The sequence below is a fragment of the Populus trichocarpa genome, chromosome 5 (genome assembly GCF_000002775.5).
Source record: "Populus trichocarpa isolate Nisqually-1 chromosome 5, P.trichocarpa_v4.1, whole genome shotgun sequence".
NCBI lineage: Eukaryota > Viridiplantae > Streptophyta > Magnoliopsida > Malpighiales > Salicaceae > Populus > Populus trichocarpa.
In genome coordinates this window covers 222319-244808 of record NC_037289.2, presented here as the reverse complement: position 1 = coordinate 244808, position 22490 = coordinate 222319, and the positions used below count along the sequence as shown (strand labels likewise).

Below are 22490 nucleotides of genomic sequence, written 5' to 3'. Positions count from 1 at the left end.
GCCTGATCAGTCATGTTGTCTAGCTATGTGCCAAATTGATAGCTTTTGAGTGTATCCTCATCGATCATTTTGTCCATATTAATGTAATTGTATTTGTTTATGTTTTATGTGTTCTTAGATAATTAATTAAGCAGTCTGTCCCATGAATGCAAAGTCAATAATGGAAGTGTCCATTGTATAAAAATTTATTATTTAAATGTACTTTTTTTTCATCATCCACACCTTCTTAATTTCTCCCCTAATCTCTTTCAAGAATTCATCGTTTTAGTTGTGGTTGTGGCCTAGACTGTGTGTGTGTGTGTGTGGATGGATTAATTTTCAAGGTTGAATTTGGTTAATGTTCCATTATGAAAAAGATAAAGATATGTTTCGTTGGAGTGATGAAAATAAATAAATAAAATAAATATATTTTTTAAATAATTTTAACATGAACGGATGGGAGCTCTTTAGCAACACAGCTATCAAATACAAGAGGCTCAATTTTACTACTGCCGGCATTGAAAGTATATGATCTTTTTGGGAATTAAAGTGCATAAAAAATACTTTAGGAAGAATCTGAGATTTATGAAACCAGCTGCAGTTTAGTAATAATATATATATATACTGCCTACAATCTGTTCTTTTTCTGTACAATTTGCTGCTGTTAATCGGTGCAGTATCATCTTCTTCTAGTATGTTTGGGAACGTGGCTGCGGCTGCGTTTTTAAAAAAAAAAAATTTTTTGCTAAAATTTAATATGGTTTGTATGTTTTGGATCGTTTTGATATGCTGATGTCAAAAATAATTTTTAAAAAATGAAAAAACATCATTTGCATGCATTTTGGCACGAAAAGTTATTTGAAAAGCACCTGCAACCACACTGCCAAACACGCTCTTCTTGATGGTCACAGCTCAGCCTCCAATTAATTATTTCTATTAATTAAAGTAGGTAGGTGGTGGCTCAGTTGTAAAAACTTGGGACTAAAAGGTTTGCTTCCTCTGTGATCTTAGGTTCGAGCCCTGTGATTGCTCATATGATGGCCACTGGAGGCTTACATGGTCGTTAACTTCAGGGCCCGTGGGATTAGTCGAGGTGCGCGTAAGCTGGCCCGGACACCCATGTTAAACTAAAAAATTATTTCTATTAATTAAAATTGATTTTTATAGTCTTAATTCTGTCCAAGAAGGATACGCCTTATCGATTCCTATGATTTACAAGTAATTTAATTTGATTAAGATGCTAGCTGAAGGAAAAGGGTAGAGTATGTACAGTGACTTAATTACTTTACATAATTTCCAAGAGGAGGGGTTAATGTGGTTTCTTTCATTGTTACAATCAGTCTTGAATACATGGTTAGTGCATTTAATAAATAATAAAATTAATCGATAAATATTGAACTGGGATTCTAAGAGAGATGTTAATAATAAATAAAGATTAATTGAACCGGGATTCTAAGACGTGTCATGTTATTTAATATTGTGTTAATTATTTTATTTTTTTTTAAAAAAGCAAAATAAAAATTTAATCAAATTCAAAATAAGTTGTCAAGAAAGAATATATATTTATATATATAATAAAAGTACTATAAATGTTTAAACCCCTCGAGAAAACTTCAGAAACTTCTCACATGCAAGAATGGTTAGAGAAAGAATCTTAAATTCTCGATGTCCACACACTGATACGAAAATACAATTTATTTTATTGATAAATTAAAGAGTGACGAGTAACATGAATTTTTTAAAAAATAACTATTAAAAATATTTATAAAGAGTTATTTGGAATTTTTATTAAACTCGACTTGATGGGTAAACATTGAAATTTTCTGATCCAACTCTTTGTCTAGTTCAGGTTTAAAATTAAATTATGAGAGTTGTCCTAACATGATTCAATTGACTTGGTCGGTCTAAAAACATCCTGATCTATCAAAAAAAATCTAAAATTGAAATTGAGAAAAACAAAAGATGAAATTAATATAAAAAAACTTTCCAACCTAACTTCTAGTACTATAACTTGATTTAAAACTAAAATGTGTGGAAGTTACAAAGAAATGAAAAACAAAATTCTAGTAAAGGACCCCAAGAACAATTAGATATTAGACAGCCAACAAAGTTAAAGGGGGTAATGAATTAAGAAAGGAATGCAAATTCAAAGGAGGATAAAGCACAAGGAAGAATAGAAGAAGAGAATTTAATTGAGGATCAAGCTGTTGATGATCATGAGATCGATTGCTTGTTTCAAAGGGTCAATAATGGCCAATTTCTTACCGAGTAGCGGACCACAATATATTCCATATGCTTTCCCTTGAGTTTTGCTACCAGGAACTGTAGATGGTCAATGATTTCTTTCTCAAGTATGCCTATGGTATTTGATCATGTCCACCCAATTAAATATCACAAGATACCCCTCCCCTCCCCTCCCCTCCCCCTATAAATTCATGTCTCGCGCTTCTCATAATTTCAATACCAACAACACACAACTTCCCTACTGATCACTTGAGCCTACCTCAACAAGACAAATTAGAACTTGGTGTAACTGCTTAACACCTCGCTACCAAAACCAAGAAACTAGCTAGCAACTATGGTTGGCAACAAGCAAAAGAAATCTTCCTCCTCCTCTTTCTTCAGCTTTTTCAAGGCTAGAAAGCCACGACGAACGGGTGATCAGGATGCTTATTATGGCAACGATGATGTAATGAGTCCAAGAAAAATCCGGCCTTTTGATGATGACAAGGGTCCGCTTGTTTCTGTGAAGCCTGATCCTCGTGTTGACTCCAGAGCTTCAGTTTTCATTGCCAACTTCCATGCAGCTCGAATGTCAGAATCCGAACGCCAGATTTTCCAGCAAGCTGCTGGAAAGGCAGCCTAAGGTCGATCGTAGCCTGATCAGTCATGTTGTCTAGCTATGTGCCAAATTGATAGCTTTTGAGTGTATCCTCATCGATCATTTTGTCCATATTAATGTAATTGTATTTGTTTATGTTTTATGTGTTCTTAGATAATTAATTAAGCAGTCTGTCCCATGAATCCAAAGTCAATAATGGAAGTGTCCATTGTATAAAAATTTATTATTTAAATGTACTTTTTTTTCATCATCCACACCTTCTTAATTTCTCCCCTAATCTCTTTCAAGAATTCATCGTTTTAGTTGTGGTTGTGGCCTAGACTCTGTGTGTGTGTGTGTGGATGGATTAATTTTCAGGGTTGAATTTGGTTAATGTTCCATTATGAAAAAGATAAAGATATGTTTCGTTGGAGTGATGAAAATAAATAAATAAAATAAATATATTCTTAAAATAATTTTAACATGAATTTTTGTTTTTTTTTAAATGATAATAATAATAATAAAAAAACATGTTCTTCTTATTCTTGCTATCTTGTTCTCTTATGTTCCAATATAACAATCATTGTCTTACCTAGCTAGTTTCAAGTTCTCGTTGATACGAACGGATGGGAGCTCTTTAGCAACACAGCTATCAAATACAAGAGGCTCAGTTTTACTACTGCTGGCATTGAAAGTATATGATCTTTTTGGGAATTAAAGTGCATAAAAAATACTTTAGGAAGAATCTGAGATTTATAAAAGCTTGGTTAGTGCATTTAATAAAATTAATAGATAAATATTGAACCGGGATTTTAAAAGATGTTAATAATAAATAAAGATTGAACCGGGATTCTAAGACGTGTCATGTTATTTAATATTTTTATTTAATACTATGTTAATTTTATTTTATTTTTTGAAAAAAGCAAATTAAAAATTTAAACAAATTCAAAATAAGTTGTCAAGAAAGAATATATATATATATATATATATATATATATATATATATATATATATAATAAAACTATAAATGTTTAAACCCCTGGAGAAAACTTCAGAAACTTCGTGTAAAGTTCTTGATGCACATGCAACGCAACAATGAATCAAAATAATTGTCCGGGAGTATATATAGTCAAAACTATATATATATATATATATATATATATATATAAATGTTTAAACCCCTGGAGAAAACTTCAGAAACTTCGGGTAAAGTTCTTGATGCACATGCAACGCAACAATGAATCAAAATAATTGTCCGGGAGTATATATAGTCAAAACCAAAAGGATTGGTGAGGGTTAATGTGTTGGAAAACCTTCTGAGGGATGATATCCTTTCGTACCAATATACATACCCATAATTCGAGCTAGGGGAAATGCATGCATCAAGCATCTTCTGATAATTACAATATTGGCATGTTAGATTCTCAATTGGAATAGCTAATAAGAGAGATCACCCCTCCTGTACTTTAATTTAGGGTTCCTTCGCGAGGAATGATGCCAGGTTTGTACATGTTCTATATCTCTTTACATAAAGCAAGATACACAAATATCAGCTAATCAGCTAGCTAGTTGTATTTAATTTCTAACAATTGCTAGCTAGTTGTTTCTTTGATGTCTTGTTAATTGAGGGTTTATATCGAAGATGCCTTTTGTAATGGGATCAAGCAATGCATGCAGTAGTGCTGAATATATATATATATACACTACATCGATATATATATTGAAAGCCTTGGAGAGGAAAAAACATCGCAAGAGACAATATATACTATATATATAAACACACCAAAATTAGCAAGACTTGAGCACTATATATGTATATTATATACTTTGAATTGATTAAGAGTTCGGTCTCTTTCCCTCACACGAAAGGTTCCTAATTCCCTCTTTCAATCAACGTACGTTGGCTGAAGAAAAGAAAATAAGACAAAGTAGTTGCTAGTGTATTGATGCGAGGCCAGCCAAAGCGAGGACACTGGGGTATCTTGCTTGCCTTTTCGTATAGCTGTAAGGAATGGCAACCATCTAAATTAGTAAAAGGTTCACTTCTTGTTTGTTCAGATTCTATCTCATGATCACAACTACACCTACTTAATTCCCTTTGATGGTTCCGCCCTGTGCATGTGCTAGCTGCTCTGTAAACCTTCCAAATCCTTCCTTCCTTTGGACGACTCCACCATGCCATGGTTGCATCTTGTCACTAGCTCCTTTTTTAATCTCCCCTGTCTCCACTTTCTTCTATTTCTCCCATCTTTTTTAGTTCATCCTCGATATCCCAGCTAGTCAAAAACACTGTTTACTATTGCTTATATATGTATAATATTTAAAGTGTTAAAATTAATGATATGATGGTGTGCTCGTGCTTAGTTTCTTATTCTTTAAGCTAGAATTCACAGGACATATATACATGTTGATTAAAAAAAATAAAAATCTACACAGAATATAACACAGCACATCAATGTCTTAATTTATTCGAAGCGTGAGGTCTATCCCAAGGTTATTAAAAAAGGATTTTTTAACTGGCCGATCATGGGAGATATCGAGTTCATCAGCTACGATTGCATACAGAATCTAAACATAAAATCATAAACTCTCTAAAGAAATACCATTCAATTTGAGCATCTGTTCTCCTAATCAAACAATTAAAAGCTATATGTCAATTAAATCTAAACATTTATAAGTGGATACGCGAATAATTAATTCTTTGACTGATTGCATGATTGTATATGAAATTAACACTGTAAGGTTTTAATGAACTTTTTCCCGCACTTTTTATTGATGTAAAATTCATCAGAGTTCTATGTACCATAGATATAAAACCCGAGACCAGGGTGACCCAGGATCTTGGCCGGGTTTTAAATGGTCTAAACCCTGGCTTGCAATTATTATCAGATTTAACAATTTTACCGAAGAAAATTTCCGTCGGTATTTAAACTCACAGTCTGTTGGTATGTATTTTACTGACGGGCTCACAGACAGAACCGGTCCATTGGAAAAACTCTTGTCGGTAATTTCTGGTATGTCGGTGAGTCCATCGGAAATAAATTTACTGATACATTTACAAACGGACAAAGCATGCTAAAAAAAATTGTCCTTTTTATTCCATCGGTATTTCTCTCAGGAAGTTTGCTATATAACAGACAAAAATACCATATGCAATTTTGTTGATGTTTTTACTTGTCCGTCAATATATTCATTGGTAAATATAATATATCACTGACAAAATACCATTTGTAATTCCATCTGAGAGTTAACGGTAGCAGTGACATTTGCAGTAATTGTTTTTCAACTCCTTGGAACATACCGACGGACGTGGTCCGACGGTAACCTGGTCTGTAATAGTTTAAAATATTTTTAAAAAAATATATTGAATGAAAGTAGTAAAATAATAAAAATAAGATAAAAATAAAATATATCAAAGGAAATTAAAATAATATAAAAATTAAATATTTATACGTTCAAATACAATAAATCTAAAATAGAGGCGACGCTGAAGGAGGAAGAGGAGGAGGTTGGTCGTCGCCGGGACCGTGAGGCCAATAAGGACAAACATATGGACCACTCATGTGTGATCTCATCACCATCACCACTCGGTGGAGTTCATCATATTCTGTAGTGAGGCGTTCATATTTTTCATTGAGATCGGTCATCTGATCCTGTACTCGTTGGTCTAACATCGTCTTAAACTCTAGAGTTTGAATGCTCGAGATTGATTGCAAGCATCCAGCGGTCGAAACACTAGAACGTGATCGTCGCGTGAATTGTACAAACATCACGTGTTGAATGTACTCCGCTCATACAGCCTCCAAAATATATGACGATCTGAAATCTTTCCAAACCGTCACGTCATTTTAGGTTGGAAGCTCGCTTTCTCTCCCATAATAAATTATATGTTAGTAAATGAAAAAATAAATTTGGTATTTGGAAAAATAATTATCTTGATTTTGATTTTATTTAGTTGCTACGTGATTCTCCCAAACCCTTCTCGCAACATTATCATCTATTCTCTCTCATTCAAATTTTCCTTTGGAGTACAAATTTATAAAAGGTAAATTTCAATAATTTCAATAAGGAGACCGAATTAACATAATAAAAAATATTTAAATTAATACTAACATTAAACCATGAAAATCATGCATCGACTTGTGGCTTCCATTTAGAATATCTGAAATCCTGGCTTCATTGAAATAATAGAATTTTCATCGATAATTTAAAGACTGATGTTATTGTTCTGATAGCCTTAATGTTTTTAAACCTAAAATTGCATTCATTAAATAAAATTATTTTTTTAAAAAAAATATTAAGCATGTCATTGTGAAAGTGATTCTAACTTACATTGAAAGGTCGTCATTCCACTAGGCCTCATACTTGCGGGTAAATAGATTCCGCTGTGATGTGACCCTCGCTCGATGTTGTGGCATTGCACTTGACGAACCTGCATCATACGTCGATGCATGTGCCTATTCTTGGTCGGTACCCAATGAATCATGGTAGTCAGCATCACCGCTATAAGAACTAACAATGATCTTGTCCTCACAACGTGCAATAGACTTTCCCCTAGGCATCTACACAAATTAATGAAAAAAAATTAAACAATTTCTATATTTTTAAAAACAAATTCGGCAGCACCTATCCTATACGGGAGACCACCTAAAAAAATTTAACCTATAAATAAACAACATATATGCCACAAACCAATTGATTTTTTCAATTTCTTCCAACAAATTAGAATAAATCAATTTCGCACAAAATTCACATCTTCTAAGTGGTAATATATTTAATTCAAATTTACATGGATTTAATCTAAATATATAAAAAATAAAAATAATAATTAAAATTAATCCTAAATATTTAATTAAAATTGAACAACAAAATTGGAAAAAATAACTAAAATTCAATAAAATAATGAAGAAAATATTTCAATAACAACTAAAATTCAACATAATTATTTATAAGTGGTAATATTTGTGATCCTAAATTTACAAAAATTTATTCTAAATGAAATAAATACAAGATAATAACTAAAATTTCACAAAATATTGCAAAACTTATTTCAATAACAACTAATATTCTACACAACTATTGATTTCAATTAATTATTAAGAACATAAAATTGAACAAAAATAATGACCTAAAAAAGAAAATAATGAAAAAAAAACACACACAAATAAAAAAGAAAAAGGAATGAAAAATTCTTACCTTTATGGCATGCTTAGTTTCGACTAAGAATAAAAAAAAGAAAAAGAAAATATATGAAAAGAGATTGTTAAAAAACCCAAAGAGAAAAAGAAAAATAAGAAGAAAAATGAAGAAAGACGACATAACTTCGAATGAGAAGAGAAGATTTTACTTTGATTTCAGCTCGTGAACAGTTATGAGAGAGAACATAAGAGAAGATGAGAGAGAAAAAGAGAGAGCAAGAAAGGAGATAATGAAGAAGATATAGCCTTGTTTGTTATGCCCATGTTCTTTTATATTAGGTTTATACCAATGAAATATTAAATATTAATATTTTTAAAAAAAAATTCGATGCTTTCGTCAATGAAGTCAAGTTGAAATTTTCAATTTGCATGGAAATTCTCAGATACCCTCCAACTATTACCAACGGTTTTTTGTTCTATCTGTGAGTCTGTCAGTAAAAGAATAACCAAGTCAACAGTCAAAAGGAGTATTAATTACCATCACCTTGGAATACTCATTTTATCGGTGATTCCATTGGGAAAAGTATACCCCAATATGAATAGTTATTTCCATCCAGTCTCACATTTACAAATTGAAGTAAATAATCTCTTTCAATAGTCATAATCAACAAACAAAGAAAATCAGAACGCAAAGGAAGCATAAAAAAAAATATCAAATTGCAGAAACTGAACAAATATTGCAAGAACTGAACAAATATCTTCTCAAAGTTATATGATCGATATCTGTCTTTGGACAGTTGTTCTTTGTATTTTGCGATATCTTCAAGGTATAGTCTTTCAGATTAATTTACATCCATCCACCTCTTTCTTGGAGCTGCATGCATACTTTAATGTTGATCATGACAATGATCCTACAGATCACAAGTTTTTTACTGGTTTTTGTATCTTTTTAGGTGATTCTCTTATTTCTTGGAAGAGTAAGAAACAATCCATTATTTTTCAATCTTCAACTGAAGTAGAATATCTTGATACGACATCTATTACCAAAGAGATTGTTTGGTTACGTTGATTACTTGCATATATGAGAGTATCTCTTTTTCATCCTACTGCTATGTATTGTGACAACCAAAATTCTATTTGGATTGCTCACAACTCGATTTTTCATGAACGAACTAACACATTGAGATCGATTTTCATCCTACTCATCATCATCTTAAGCATGACACCATTACTTTTTCTTTTGTTTTTTCTTCTTTGCAGATTGCAAATTTCTTTACTAAGTCGCATTTCATTTCCTGGTTTGATTTTCTAGTTGGCAAACTCTCAATGCTTGTAGCTGTCGCATCGTGAGTTTAAGGGGAAATGTTAAGAAATATATTTATTCATCAAAGGTGGAATAATATTTTTAGGTGGAATAATATTTTTAGTTAGTCTATATATAATCCTTTTGTTTTTAGGTTAAAATAAGAACTTCAGAATAAAGTGTTTTATAAAACCCTAGTTTTCTCCTCTTTTATGTTCGTATTGCTCTTTGTTTAATTTGGATTGTTTAACGCATAGAACTATCAAATTTAATTCCAAAATCTCCAATATCATTCAAGTTCTTATGAAATCAAATCTATATGATATTGTAATTGAGAAAACTATAGAAGCTCAAAATTAATTATAGAACTAAATTAAAGTTATCATGAAAATGGATGAAATGATACATTACTCTTTAGCATGATAAGATGTGATTGTTCCTCAAATAAATGAAAAGATATGATTTATAAAAATTTAATTTAAAACTACAATTAAAAAAACATAATGTTTTATAAATATACAATTAAAAAGTTATAGTGGCTGCTGATTGGATATAGTTATAATTTTTTAGAATAATTGCAATTCTTTCAAAATACAAAAAAAGGTATGATGTATATCCTTTAATTTAATAAAATAAGACATTTTGTTGATAACAAAACTTAAAATATATAATCTATAAATGTTATTAATTTAAATAAAATGAATTAAAGACACAATCTTTGTATAGCGGTGATTATTGATGGGATGAAGTTGTAATTTTTAGCAATAGTTGCATTTTTAAAATTTGAAATTCTAATGAAAAAATATATGATTTTTAATATAATACACATAATTATTCATAAGAAATTTAATAAACGTAATTAATAATATCATTAAACGTAATTAATTTAATGAATGTCATTAAAAACACATTTCTTTACATGGGTGTGATGGAAAGATATGAAATTTCAATAATATCTTTTTAATATAAATAAATAAGAGATTTAAATTGATTCAAAATACTGTATTATGTATTTAATATATATTTATTATTAAAAAAAATCATTATATCTACAATAATACAGCACATGATTGAATATTGTTATTTTAAAAAATTTAAAACTAAAAGCGTATTAAAATTACAAGATTATCCTAGATACAAAATGCAAGTACACGACTAGCTTGTTATAGAATAAATAAAATTATACCATCAATGCTGATGGATTTATATTCATCAAACCAAAAAGAAGAAGAAACAAAGTGCTGGCCCAAGGACAATGAAGGCGACTAATCACCTGGGCCAATGAACATCAAAATAAGGGTTCTAATCTTATTCCTCTGTTGGTAATGTTATAAATTAATTTTTAATTATTTTTATTTTTATTTTTATTTTTATATAAAAAAATGAAGGAAATGAAACAAATAAAATGAATGAAGAAAAATTAAGATTTGGGTCAAGACAACAAAAATTAAAAGTTTTGAGAATTAATCAAGATGAAATTATCAAATTGGGAGTCAATTTTGGTAGAAGTTGAAAAACTTGATAAGTTTGGGGGCTTAATTAAGCTTTTAATTAGTTTAATTAATGAAATCAGGAGTTTAATTGAATAATTAATAAGTTTAAGGACTTAATTAAGCTCTAAATTAGTTTAATTAATAAAATTAGGAGCCTAATTAACAAATATTAAAATTCAAGGTTGATTATTGTTAAAATTGCAAGAAACTAAGGTCCAATGACTAAAGTGAAACTGCAGGGTACTATAAGGAGTTTAATTGATTTTTCCGGTGGTAATTTTAAAAGAATTAAAAGTTTAACAGTCAATTAAGGAATAAATTGATTATATTGGAACTAAGGACACTTTTGTAAATGGCTCTGAAATCAGGGGTCCAATTGTAATTGACCCAGGGGGACAAAATTAAAACAACAAAGGGGTAGTTTCCATGAATAAGGGTCCGATTGCACAATGTCATAAGTCCAGTTACTAAATTGAAAACTGGCCGACCCAGCCCAGAAACGGCGCCGTTTTTCATTTCTTGTTCCTTCGTCTTCTTCCTCCAGGAGCAGAGGAAAGCCACCTGCAAAAAACGAGGAAGAAGAAACGCTGCCCAGGTAAATGTAGACCATTTGGTCTACTGAAAACACAGCCCCAATCTAATCTCCCTCAAACCCCAACACGCAGCTGGAGTCCGGGTCAAAATCCATCACCAACAGTCCAGCCATGGCGGGACTGTTGGTGCCCGAGTCCTTGCAGGAAACCAACTCCCCATGCTTATCAGGAGAGGAGACGTGGGCCGAGGCAAAGAAGAAGGACAGAGGAGAGAACAAGAGAGAGAGATAGACCGAGAAAAACTAAATAAAAAACAGAACAGAAAAAGAAGATGAAAGGAAAGAAAGAATCAGAGAGAAGAATAACGAAAGGAAGGGCAGAAGGAGCATTGTCCAGAGCGCGCCATCGTCTTCAACTTCGGTCTTCAGCTGCAGGTAAGTTTACAATTCTTCTTCCCCCGCTTTTGCTTTTTAATTACACAGTCACTCTGGCATGCGTGAGTAATTCACGCATGCCAGGCAACAGTGCCCGGGCTGGTCACTGGCTCGGGCCAGTGACAGGTCCAGGCCCTCTGGGTCTAGCCAGCCTTTACGGCTGGGCTAGATTCAGACCATAAAAATACAATTGAGACTGGGCCTGTTCTGGGCCTCAGGCCCATCTGGCTCAATTTTCTTTAGACTAAGGATGTGTTTGTCAAAACAAACCCTTATGTCTTACCCCTTTTATTTCACACCTCTTTGTTTTTATATATGGCTAAATGAGCTCATTTTTTACATCAGAAAATTTGGGGATCTTCATTGATTTATTTACGGGTCCCTTGTATTTTTTTTGTGTTGTTTTGTTAGCTTTTGTAGTATATTTGATTTGTGGACTTTTATTATAGAATGTAGAATGTGAATATGATATTAAATACATATTTTTTCTTTTCTCTAAAAAAAATAAAAAAAGATAGTTTTTTTTTCTTTTAATCTAAATTTTATGAATTTATTCACTAGCACCAGCGTCAAGAATATCATACTTTTTGAGTTACACAATATTTACCAACGTCAGAATTGAAAATATTCATAAGTGAATATTCATTGATATCAGAGTCAAGAATAATATAAAAAGATCTTTAAAATAGAATAAAAAAAAACTCTTAGCAATTTAAAACAACTTCAGCAATGTAACCTGTCTCAGATGTGACGCTTAAGGGGTGATATTATTTTTCCTTTCATGTAATTAGTCATGTATTATAGAATCTCAATTGATCAGTTCGAGTTTCTAGTCACCACAATATTACGTAACGACTCTTTAAACTAGACATTTTTCCTCTAAAAACAAAATGTCAGATATTTATTTTTTTCGCATTTTAAAATTAGTTTTAATAGTCACCACGATGTTCGAGTGTCGCACATAACATTAATTTGGCTAAATTAATTATCAAAATTAACATATGAAGATATCTATAAAGAATCTTTGTCTTAATTATGAAGCAACAATAGAGTGTTTAAGTATAGCTGTCTAGGAAAATTAATACAATGATCTAAATTGATTATAAGGATACTTATTTATTGGCATATATATAATCCTTCAGCTATGTAAATTGAAACTCTAATATCATTAATACCAGGATATGAATGATTTTCGCTTACATAATTGCCAAAATGTTCTAAGATAATTTTTGGAATTGTTCTAAGATAATTTTTGGAATTGTGATAGTTGTTGTTTTTTAAATTATTATTTTTTGTTTAGAAAATCATCAAAATAATATTAATTTTTTAATTTTTTTACATCAAAACAATTCAAAATCATAAAAAAAAGTAATAATTTGAAGTAAAAAAAAATTAAAAATATCTTTTTAACACAAAAACAAACACAATCTAAATCTCAACCATAATTACCATATATGAGTATTAGTGAGTTGATGTGCTCCTTCTTCCTTTTTTTTTTTTTCATGATGTAACAGAGAAGTTTTACTATTTCTCTACCGATCCTGCAGCTCAGTGAAGAGGTTCGTTTGGATATATAATATTTTCTTCCTAATTTCTCTGATCGATCTCCAGTATTTGTCTAGTTAGTGAATTGCTAATTAAGACAATTTGCAAGGTGTTCCAAAAAGAGGAATATATGAATTAGGGTCCTATATATAACACCAAGATGATGCATTTGACCCCAAATATATGCATAATGCATTTGGCTACACATAAAATTACTGCCCTTTTTCGAGAGAAATTATATATTTGTTTCAGATGGGAAAATGCAGAGTTAAAATATATGAATTTGGCCTGTTCTCTTCCTATATATCATATATGTTTCACACTTCTTGCTTTTAGTATATGGTGATCATACTGTGGTTAGAAAATGCTTTAATTTAATTGATTATTACTCTATATTTGTCAACTAATCATGATTAATGGCCTCGATCGAGCTTGGTATGGAATATAGAAATGATAATATAATTGAAAATCAGAGAATACATTAAAAAAAAGGTGATTGAAAAACTTGATATAATACATGTAGAGATGATAAACAAGGATTTATTCATAGGAATTATGTGCGATGATGCATTGTGTCTGTGTCCAAACGAATTAATGAAATCAGGAAATTAAAAGATATTTCACGATTAATTAAGATACCGAGTTAATTTAAAACATCAATTCAAGGGGAAAAAGGGATTAGAGAAGAGAGCATTATGGTTGGTATCCCCAAAAGGCAGCATCATATTGTCATCCCCGCCAAACCCCAATATTGCAGTCTCTTGAGGGGTCACCATGTCCATGAACCATTGTTGTCTCAGCATGGAATCCACATTAACCCCAAGATTAGTAGTAGCCAACACGTCTGCTTTCTGTGATGACTCTGGTGCTTGCTGTCCACCATTGCTAGGTCCTGCCCCAGTGGCTGCAACTGCTGCCAATTGGGAAGTATGACTAGTACCCCCAGTACTACTCCTACTCCTTTTGTTTAGGGTTTCAACCCTCTTTTCAACGTCCTTCAGGTTACGGTCGATCATCCATCCAAGGTCATTCAAGTCAATCATGTTTAAGTTAGCCAAGTTAATTTTTCCAGTCAAGCATTGAAACATGGCTTGAGTGACCTCCTTCTCACGGTTTTCCTTCCGCTGTTTCCTGAGTTGTTCACTGGCTTTGGTGATCCTTTGCCTAAGGAAACTCTCTTGATTCACCATTTTCTTACTTTGCTCCATTTCTGGCATGGTTTTGAACTTAGACAACACTCTTTGGACTCCTAAAGGAGAGGGCCAAACCTCAGGTTGAGAATCATAGGGACTATAAATGATAGCACAAGCATCAATCCCACAAAGGGTGCTTAGCTCACTCACCTTCTTCATTAGGCCCTTCCTCCTTTTCTTGAAGGTGGCTTTTCTTGCAGAATCATTAACTATAAATGCAAGCTTCACCTTCTTTCTAGTCATGGCTGCTGGGCTATGAAGGATTTTAGAATTTTTACAGCCTAATATGGTTTGGGTGCATCTTGCCTCAAACATTCTATGCCATGTATATATAGGGCAGGAGAGATACTCGTATTCAACCATACAGGATGATTATGGTGCCTTTTGTGAATTCCTAGGTGTAGATGTTGATATATTTGGTAAGTACCAACTACACAAAAGGTAGCATATACACCTATATTAGCAAGGATGATATTTGGATACCTAAATGGGCATGCAAAATGATTATTTCTCAACAACTTTTAGGCTTAATCATGAGAAAACAATAGTGATTCGAAGAGCAATTTGGTCTATCTATTAAGAAAGGGGTGCCCTAATGAGGATAATTATAGCCTGAGATCTGATCTTAAATTTTGCGAGCTGGTAGGAGTTCAATCACAGTCAAAACAATATCTTTGATTAATGAGTGTAATCTACGAATTATTTTATTTTTGAGAATTGCTTATCTGTTTCCTTAATTATTCATATTAGAGAATCCTGCTTTGGTTCTCCTTGCATGTAACCGTTGATCTTATCCATACTAAATGGCCAACATGGTTTTCCATATATGAACGTATGGGATATATCGGGAGGTAATGACAGATCAGGGGAGGCACGCAGGCAAGAATGTGGATATGACATAGGTTCAAATTTTTTTAATGGCTTCCTGTCGGCAAGGTGCCAAGGTGGTCTCACGTTCATGTTATGTTTTTTAATGAATTAATAATATATATTGTTATTTATTTAAATTTGATGATCAGGGTTTATTCAAATGTTTAGAATTCGAGAATCGATGTTTTCTAGAAGTTTGGCAGAACGAGTTGCCGACATTTTGGATAGGAAATACTAAAAAAATAAAGAGCCCGAATGAGAAATACATGGAAGTATGAATAATCAGATTGATAGATGTTGTGATTTGGAATGAAATTGATGCAGAGGATTTTTTTGGGAAAAATATTTGTTTCCAGTTTAGAAAAAATATTTTCCTTTCTAATTTATTTTTTTTCAATTTAGTTTAGAATTCCCTATGATAATTGTATAGTTTTTTATTATGATTTTTCTTTCTTTTTAAAGTTGATCTAAGTACAGATAAAGATATTTAATTTATAATTTAGTAGAATAACCTAAGAGAAATGTTTAGTAATAAAATTTCAAATGAGATTTTTGTATGATTATCGGTAAAATTTTGTATTATTTGTGATTCATGTCTTTCTTGTGTTATTTTTGTTTACATTAATTAGTATCAGAGTTAGACAATTCTTGGTACTTAGTGTTTTGTGCTGGAATAACTATGATTAGAAAGATTGCAAAATAAAACATACTCGTGTAAGGGAGAATGAGGAAGTACCTTCTTCTTGGGAAAAAAACATTCAGGAACTAATGATAGAAAATATAAAAAGATAAAAGACAGAATTAACTCATCAATCGGAGGAGATAAACTTGCAGAGGTAAGTTGAAGAATTATCCCGTCAATTGAAAAAGATAAAAAAGAGAGAACTGAAGAATTGTGAGGAGAGTGATTACAAATTCATGGTTAATTTAAAAAAGATATAATGAAAAAATTGTTTGGTCCTTATAGTATTAAATGACAGAATTAAATCATCAATCAAGTGTGTTTGGGAACGCGTTCCCTCAAAAATAATTTAAAAATATTTGTTTAAAATGAAATTTTTTTATGTTTTCATATCGTTTTAATGTGCTGATGTGAAAAATAATTTTTAAAAAATAAAAAAAATTATTTTGATGCATTTCTAATCGAAAAACACTTTAAATTACCGTCAGCACTGTCACAATCTTAAACACACAAGTCTCTAGTTGAGTTAAAAGTTTATGTTATATTATTTCTATCTTTGTAAAATATTAAGAATTAAATAATATGATAGGGGTTAATTTGAAGTCTTTCATTTTTTGTAATCTTTTGATTGTCAATTAATCATGCAAAGGAAGATCAACTTGTAGCTTTATATAGTCCCTTTTGTTTTCATTTGAAGATTGCTCCTTTTTCACATTTAATATTCGATAATGGAAGATTATGTCAATTCCTAGCTAGGGCCAACGTCTTGGATAATTCTTGTTTATCATGTGAGGTTATTCTTTATTGATATGTGGGATATATTAGATAATTGGATATGGTCTTCAGGCTAGATAGAGCCTTGCCTTTGAGGTCGAGACGCAACCATCTTGATTAATCACCAAGTGTTGTTTATTTGTCCCTTTGTGCTCGGGAAAAAAATAGTTTCGTCTGAAGAACAGCAATTCTAAAAGCACTGCAAACAAAACATAAATCCCTTGATTTCATGAGCCAAATAGTCAGTGTTGACTCGTTTTTTCTTTGCTTTGATAAGCCAGATGGTCACCTTAAGTTTGATATTTAAATTGCCTGCAGGTTGAACGAACGGTGCTGCCTTGTTGATGAGAAACAGTTGTGTGATATTGAGCTCATGGCTAATGCAGCCATATACAGGCTGGTGCATTATTGTGGTGGGGCAATCTGAGAGGATAGCTTCATGGCCAAGACAGGACTGGTCTTTGTCAATGACTCAATGTTTTGTAAGAGAGTCCCACTATATAGTACTCTTAAAAGCTTGTTAGGGTAAAAGATGCAAATGCATCTTCCTTCTCTCGTTTTGCTCTGCTTTTGAGTCAGGAAATATATAAAGCTGTCTTTTCACTCTTGAATTGTATCCAACAGTTAAGATCCAAGAAAAAGGAGAAGAGCTATACATCGCCTAACAGTCATTGAATCCACAAGCAATTAGGTAGACAAACATGCATGGAGCTCACAACTATATATATATAGAGAGAGAGAGAATTAAGTTAAGAGGGAAAGATACTACTTAACAAGAAAATTAAATCCATCCATTACGGTCTTAAGTACCCATACTCACAAATGTCACTCAACAACAATTGCTAATTAATTACCTCTTTCACAACAAATCATTTCTTATTTAATTAAAAAAAAAAGACGCACAATTATGAAGAAAGAAAGAAGAATAAATATTCCAAGTATTGATCGATGTACACCAACAAGGGACTTTTCATTGAATCAAACGGTTATGTGCCTCTCCACCTGTCCAAACAAAACAAAAAACCCAACAAAGATGTTATATATTAATTAATTAATTAACTAACTAACTAATACATGTTAATTATTAAAGGCAGGTCATAATATTGATCAGCACTAGAGACCCCATGCATTGAACTATTGCCATGCTTTTAATAACATATATAATTAAAGTAGGTTTGGCAATGCATCGCTTTCACTCAGTCAATCAACAGTTAATACGTACCCCATGAGTCTTGAGTGCTGGTTAAAGTGTGGAAGAAATTAAGCAAAGCCGTTGGCTAATATTAGTTGTATTTAATTTTACCACAATTTCTGATGCTTCCATGTACATATAGATACATGCAAATGTAACTATATCACATACATAAATCATATATATCTTGTAGCTCTCCAACTATTAACACATAAATTCTTTCAATTCCTGATCAACACATCATTTTTTCAACAAAATTGAAAAAAAAAAGAGGTAACGGTCATAATAATGTATTACAAATCGTTTATTTTCACAAATAAAAATACTTCATAACCCTTTAAATTTACAGAAACAAAGAGAAAGAAACAGCTTTATGGGGTGCGGGTGCTTACAACAGATAAGATCAGGATCTTCACTTGGTGATGGCGTAGATAGCATAAATAATTCCAGGGAGGTAGCCAAAGAAGGTGAGAAGCAAGCAGATCCAAAACTCCACCTGAAGCATGCATATATATATGTATATAATCACATGATCAGTGTTTAATTATAAGTAAAACTAACTGTGTGTGTGTGTGTGTGTGTAAATTAATGAGAGGATATGGACGGACGTACCCCGCAGCCAAACTTGAGGAAGACACCAAGCGGAGGCAAGATGATGGCCAACAAGATGTCTATGCAAGTAGCTGTTCCCTCGTCTGCCATCTCCTTAATTCTTCTGAAAGATCTATATATACTGCTCTTGAGAAACTGTTTTTCTTCTTTGTGGTGCTAATATATTCTGCGATATACAGAGAGTTGAAGATTGAGGTTGGTTATATATAGGCGCCCCAGAGCCACCCCACTGCCCACTAACACAACCTTCCAGTGTACACGTGTCCCACACGTACGTCGTCTAGTAATACCTAGCTAATGAAGATCATATTATGCACTCTCTTCCTTCGTGTGAGAGTCGTTGATTAGACGACAAAGGGAAGGGAAGGGAAGGGGTGGATGGCACGCTTTTGGGTTGTAAGAATCGTATTCAAATTTGATATTTAATTATGTACAGGTAGATAGCTAAGTTTCCTCACATGCATGCTGCTTTCCCAGCCATGTGATTTTGCTTCTTCTACCACTGGGCAGGCACTTGGCTGTATCGGCCCGCAAGCACTCCTTCCTTCCTACGCTGCTGCTATGTTTGTTTGTTTTTGTGATTCTGTATTCCATTTAACTTTAATTAGTTTATACATCTCTCACGGTTTCGTACTAAAATTCTTTTAAAAAATTACATATTAAAAAAAACTATAATTTATAACTTTTCTAAACGTAATTTCTCAAATTATAATCATAAAAAATACCATAATATCAAATATACTCAAATCCTGTAATTGATATTTTTTTTTTAGTTTATTTATAGTTATAATGAATATCTTCGCATAATTACTTAGTACAGGTATTCATAACAAGTGACATAGTGTCCTCTACACATCATTGATAGTTCTGCATGTGTGAGATATGTATCTTATACTATATATTTATCTATGGAGTTAATTCATTCATCCATTCATGATGCAACACGTGGATCAACGCGTGACTAGCTAGCTTAGCCGTTAATTAATCTTGAGATTCAAGATCTCAATTTCTATACATTAGGTTGAAAGGTACGTAGATTTAATTGAATTGATTTTTTGAATTTGTCACTATATTTTTTTTTATGTGTATTAGAATTTGTTTAGGAAGATGGTCGACAAACATATTTAACATACTTAATTATAAATCATTATTAGCACACTGTTATTGGTGAGATTGAACATGCTTTTAACTTACGTACGTAATTAAATGTAATTATGAATCATTTAGTTTTTTTTATTCAAATCATATATTTCTTTTTTTTTCCTTAGAGTTTATTGTAAATACACAAAAACATTCCCATACAAAAACAAATTTAGTTATATATTTAATTAATATTATCGCTCTTTATCTCTCTTTTTTCTACACAATTTAACATAAATGAAGTCCATTAAATACATTTAGCGGATGTCTCTTAGTGATAGCCTTTAGATTTTCCCTTTATATTATAATTTTTTTAAAAAAAAAAAAAAAACAAGAAGAGGAAGGGAGCTGGATTGAAACGAAGTCTGGTTTGTCAAGGCACCGGCCATTGTTTGACCACGTGAAAGCCATTGACTTATGGTGATAATTTCCTCCAACCTCATCTTATTATTGACAGTCAATAATGAAATAAAATCAGAGGGTTTTTAGGTTGCCGCGTAGAGGACGAACAGCGGCGGCGATGGAGGCTGAAAAGGTGCATGCATGGCGACAGGCATCGATATAAATATAGTTATTATCCATGTGAAGCAGCCGTCCTTCCCAATTCTTGTTTTTATTTTTCAAGGCTGATAATGTTCTCTACTAGTTTTCTTTTTACATGTTTAAATTTTTTTCTTGATGAGAAGATTATTCACATCAGAATTAAATGATTCATAAAAAATAAATTTATGTATCGTTTTATTTTAAATTTAAACTTAAATGTAGAGTGAAATTTTCTAAAACATGTTGATTAAGCTTTTTGATAATGTTGTTTAGCTTTTTTATTAAAAGTGATTTTTAAATTATTTTTCATTTTAAAAATATTAAATTAATAGTGTTTTAGGTGTTTTCCATAATTTTAAATATATAAACGACTTTAAAATATTTTTAATTAAAAGATATTTTTATAAAAAATACCCTTTACAGAACACACACGTAACCCTGCATAGCCATAGCAGCCCCACACGTGGCAGCTGGCTAGGTCAGTCTGCCATCAATATTGATTCTACGTTATAGTAACTTAGAAGATAAGCTTAATTTAAACTTTCGTGTGTTTTTAGTTGGTGAAATCTCATTTCAACAATCCCCAATTAAATTCACTTCTTTTTACTTTTAATGTTTTTTTATATATATTTTTGTAAATTTGCTAATCCAGTTAGCTGTATTGTGTGTGTGTGTATATATATATATTGTGATATAATTAATATTGTATCATTTATTATTTTAAAAATGAATAATTTTGCTTACAAACCGATTGAAAATTAAGAGATTTTAAAGGATCAATTTACGGTATCTTCATACATCATTTCTTTTTATTTCTTGAAATAATCATTAATCAATTGACCTCTATTTAACCTCATCATCAAGAAGCGACCATAAATATTTAATGGTGCGCATCCTATCGAGTATTTTGGTCTAACATGTACTCTAATGCTTGAGCCTCAAGGTCCTATGGACCAACCAAAGTTTTATTTTCCCTTTGTTTTTTCTTGTCCGCAGGTCAGGTGAGGTGGCTAATCTTTTTAACTTAATTATTATCTTATTTTAATAATTTGAATACATGTGAACAAAACTATTTTCTTTTTACTTTTCACGTGTTGATTTGATATTGTGTTTGATTCTATTTTTTAAATATTTTTTAATAGTTTTGATATATTTATATTAAAAATATATATATAAAAAAACATTTTAATTTGATCTTAATTAAGAAACACCCTTTTTATTAAATAGGATATAAAGATTTACAATTACACATGGGCTTGAAGCCGAATTAGTGTTTAGAAAGGTATTTCTCCACTTGAACCCACCCACAGAAATGGGCTTCCTGTGTGTGTAAATCATCTCACTTTATTGTTCTTTTCGTGGTGGGACCATTTTTATCAATGGGACAGCTGTTTGTGATAATAAGATGGGGTGTGTAAGCAGGTAATTAAAGAAATTTGCCCTTTGATATTACAGGTAAGCTTGTCAGTCTACAGGACCCACATCGATCGAGAATTTTCTTCATCTGGCAAATGACCCTCCCTCTGACACTGCACTCTCACATCAAACCAGGCAGCATTTTCGGCACCTTATTTAAATACTATTACATGGTGATGGGTCGAGGAAAACATTTACTTGTACCTATTAAAAAAACCCTTTTTAATGGGAGGTTCCAGATTAAAAATATAAAATAAATTCTTAAAACATTTTAAAATGAGTTTTTGTTCTTTAAAAACAGATATGAAAAGCATATTATATTATAAATAAAACTAAAAACATGGGATGAATTAAGTCCATATATTATTTTAATCTTTTGTTATCAACCTTGTTTTGTGGCTCAATTAGCTAAAGCATGTCGCTGGCTTGTAAAGGTCGCGAGCTCGAGTGTAAGGAGGACTAATATTTTATGTTATGTGATAAACATCATGTTTGTCAAGAACTTTTAAAAAGAAATAAATGCTTAGGCACATGGCCTGACTTCGGCCTAGGCGTGAGCTGTTCTATAACAGGCCCTTCGGTTTTTTCAAATCGGTATTTTTTTTAATTAAATCTAAATATTGAGTTTTTTCAACAAAAAAAAAAAAAAACACCCGTGATCTAGATTATTCAATTCCTGATATTTTTTTCTAGTTTTTCTTTAATTTTTCTAATTATTTTTTTAATTTTACATATTATCACGATTTCAAATAAATATTTTAATAAATATTTTTTTAAGATTAATATCGTAAAATTAAACAAAAATAATTTATAAAAACATCA

General features: G+C 31.6%; 2 protein-coding genes and 1 long non-coding RNA gene across 3 annotated transcripts; 1 reads left to right on the top strand and 2 right to left on the bottom strand.

Annotated features, from left to right (window-relative positions):
- Window positions 1–13815: 13815 nt before the first annotated feature.
- LOC18098452 (agamous-like MADS-box protein AGL80) lies at window positions 13816–14984 on the bottom strand. Its single transcript, XM_006382198.3, has one exon. It carries the CDS (start codon window positions 14800–14802, stop codon window positions 13903–13905), a length of 900 nt encoding a protein of 299 aa, XP_006382260.2. The 5' UTR covers window positions 14803–14984; the 3' UTR covers window positions 13816–13902.
- Window positions 14985–17534: 2550 nt separating this feature from the next.
- Window positions 17535–18760, bottom strand: LOC112327652 (hydrophobic protein LTI6B-like). The gene is made up of 3 exons (XM_024602302.2): window positions 18570–18760; window positions 18350–18453; window positions 17535–17767 (listed from the first exon to the last, which is right to left on the bottom strand). The coding sequence occupies exons 1-2, from the start codon at window positions 18657–18659 to the stop codon at window positions 18370–18372; spliced, it is 174 nt and encodes a 57-aa protein (XP_024458070.1). The 5' UTR covers window positions 18660–18760; the 3' UTR covers window positions 17535–17767; window positions 18350–18369.
- LOC18098450 (uncharacterized) lies at window positions 17767–19185 on the top strand. The gene is made up of 2 exons (XR_002982050.2): window positions 17767–18230; window positions 18307–19185. It is a non-coding gene; the product is annotated as an uncharacterized LOC18098450 (long non-coding RNA).
- The last annotated feature ends 3305 nt before the right edge of the window (window positions 19186–22490 follow it).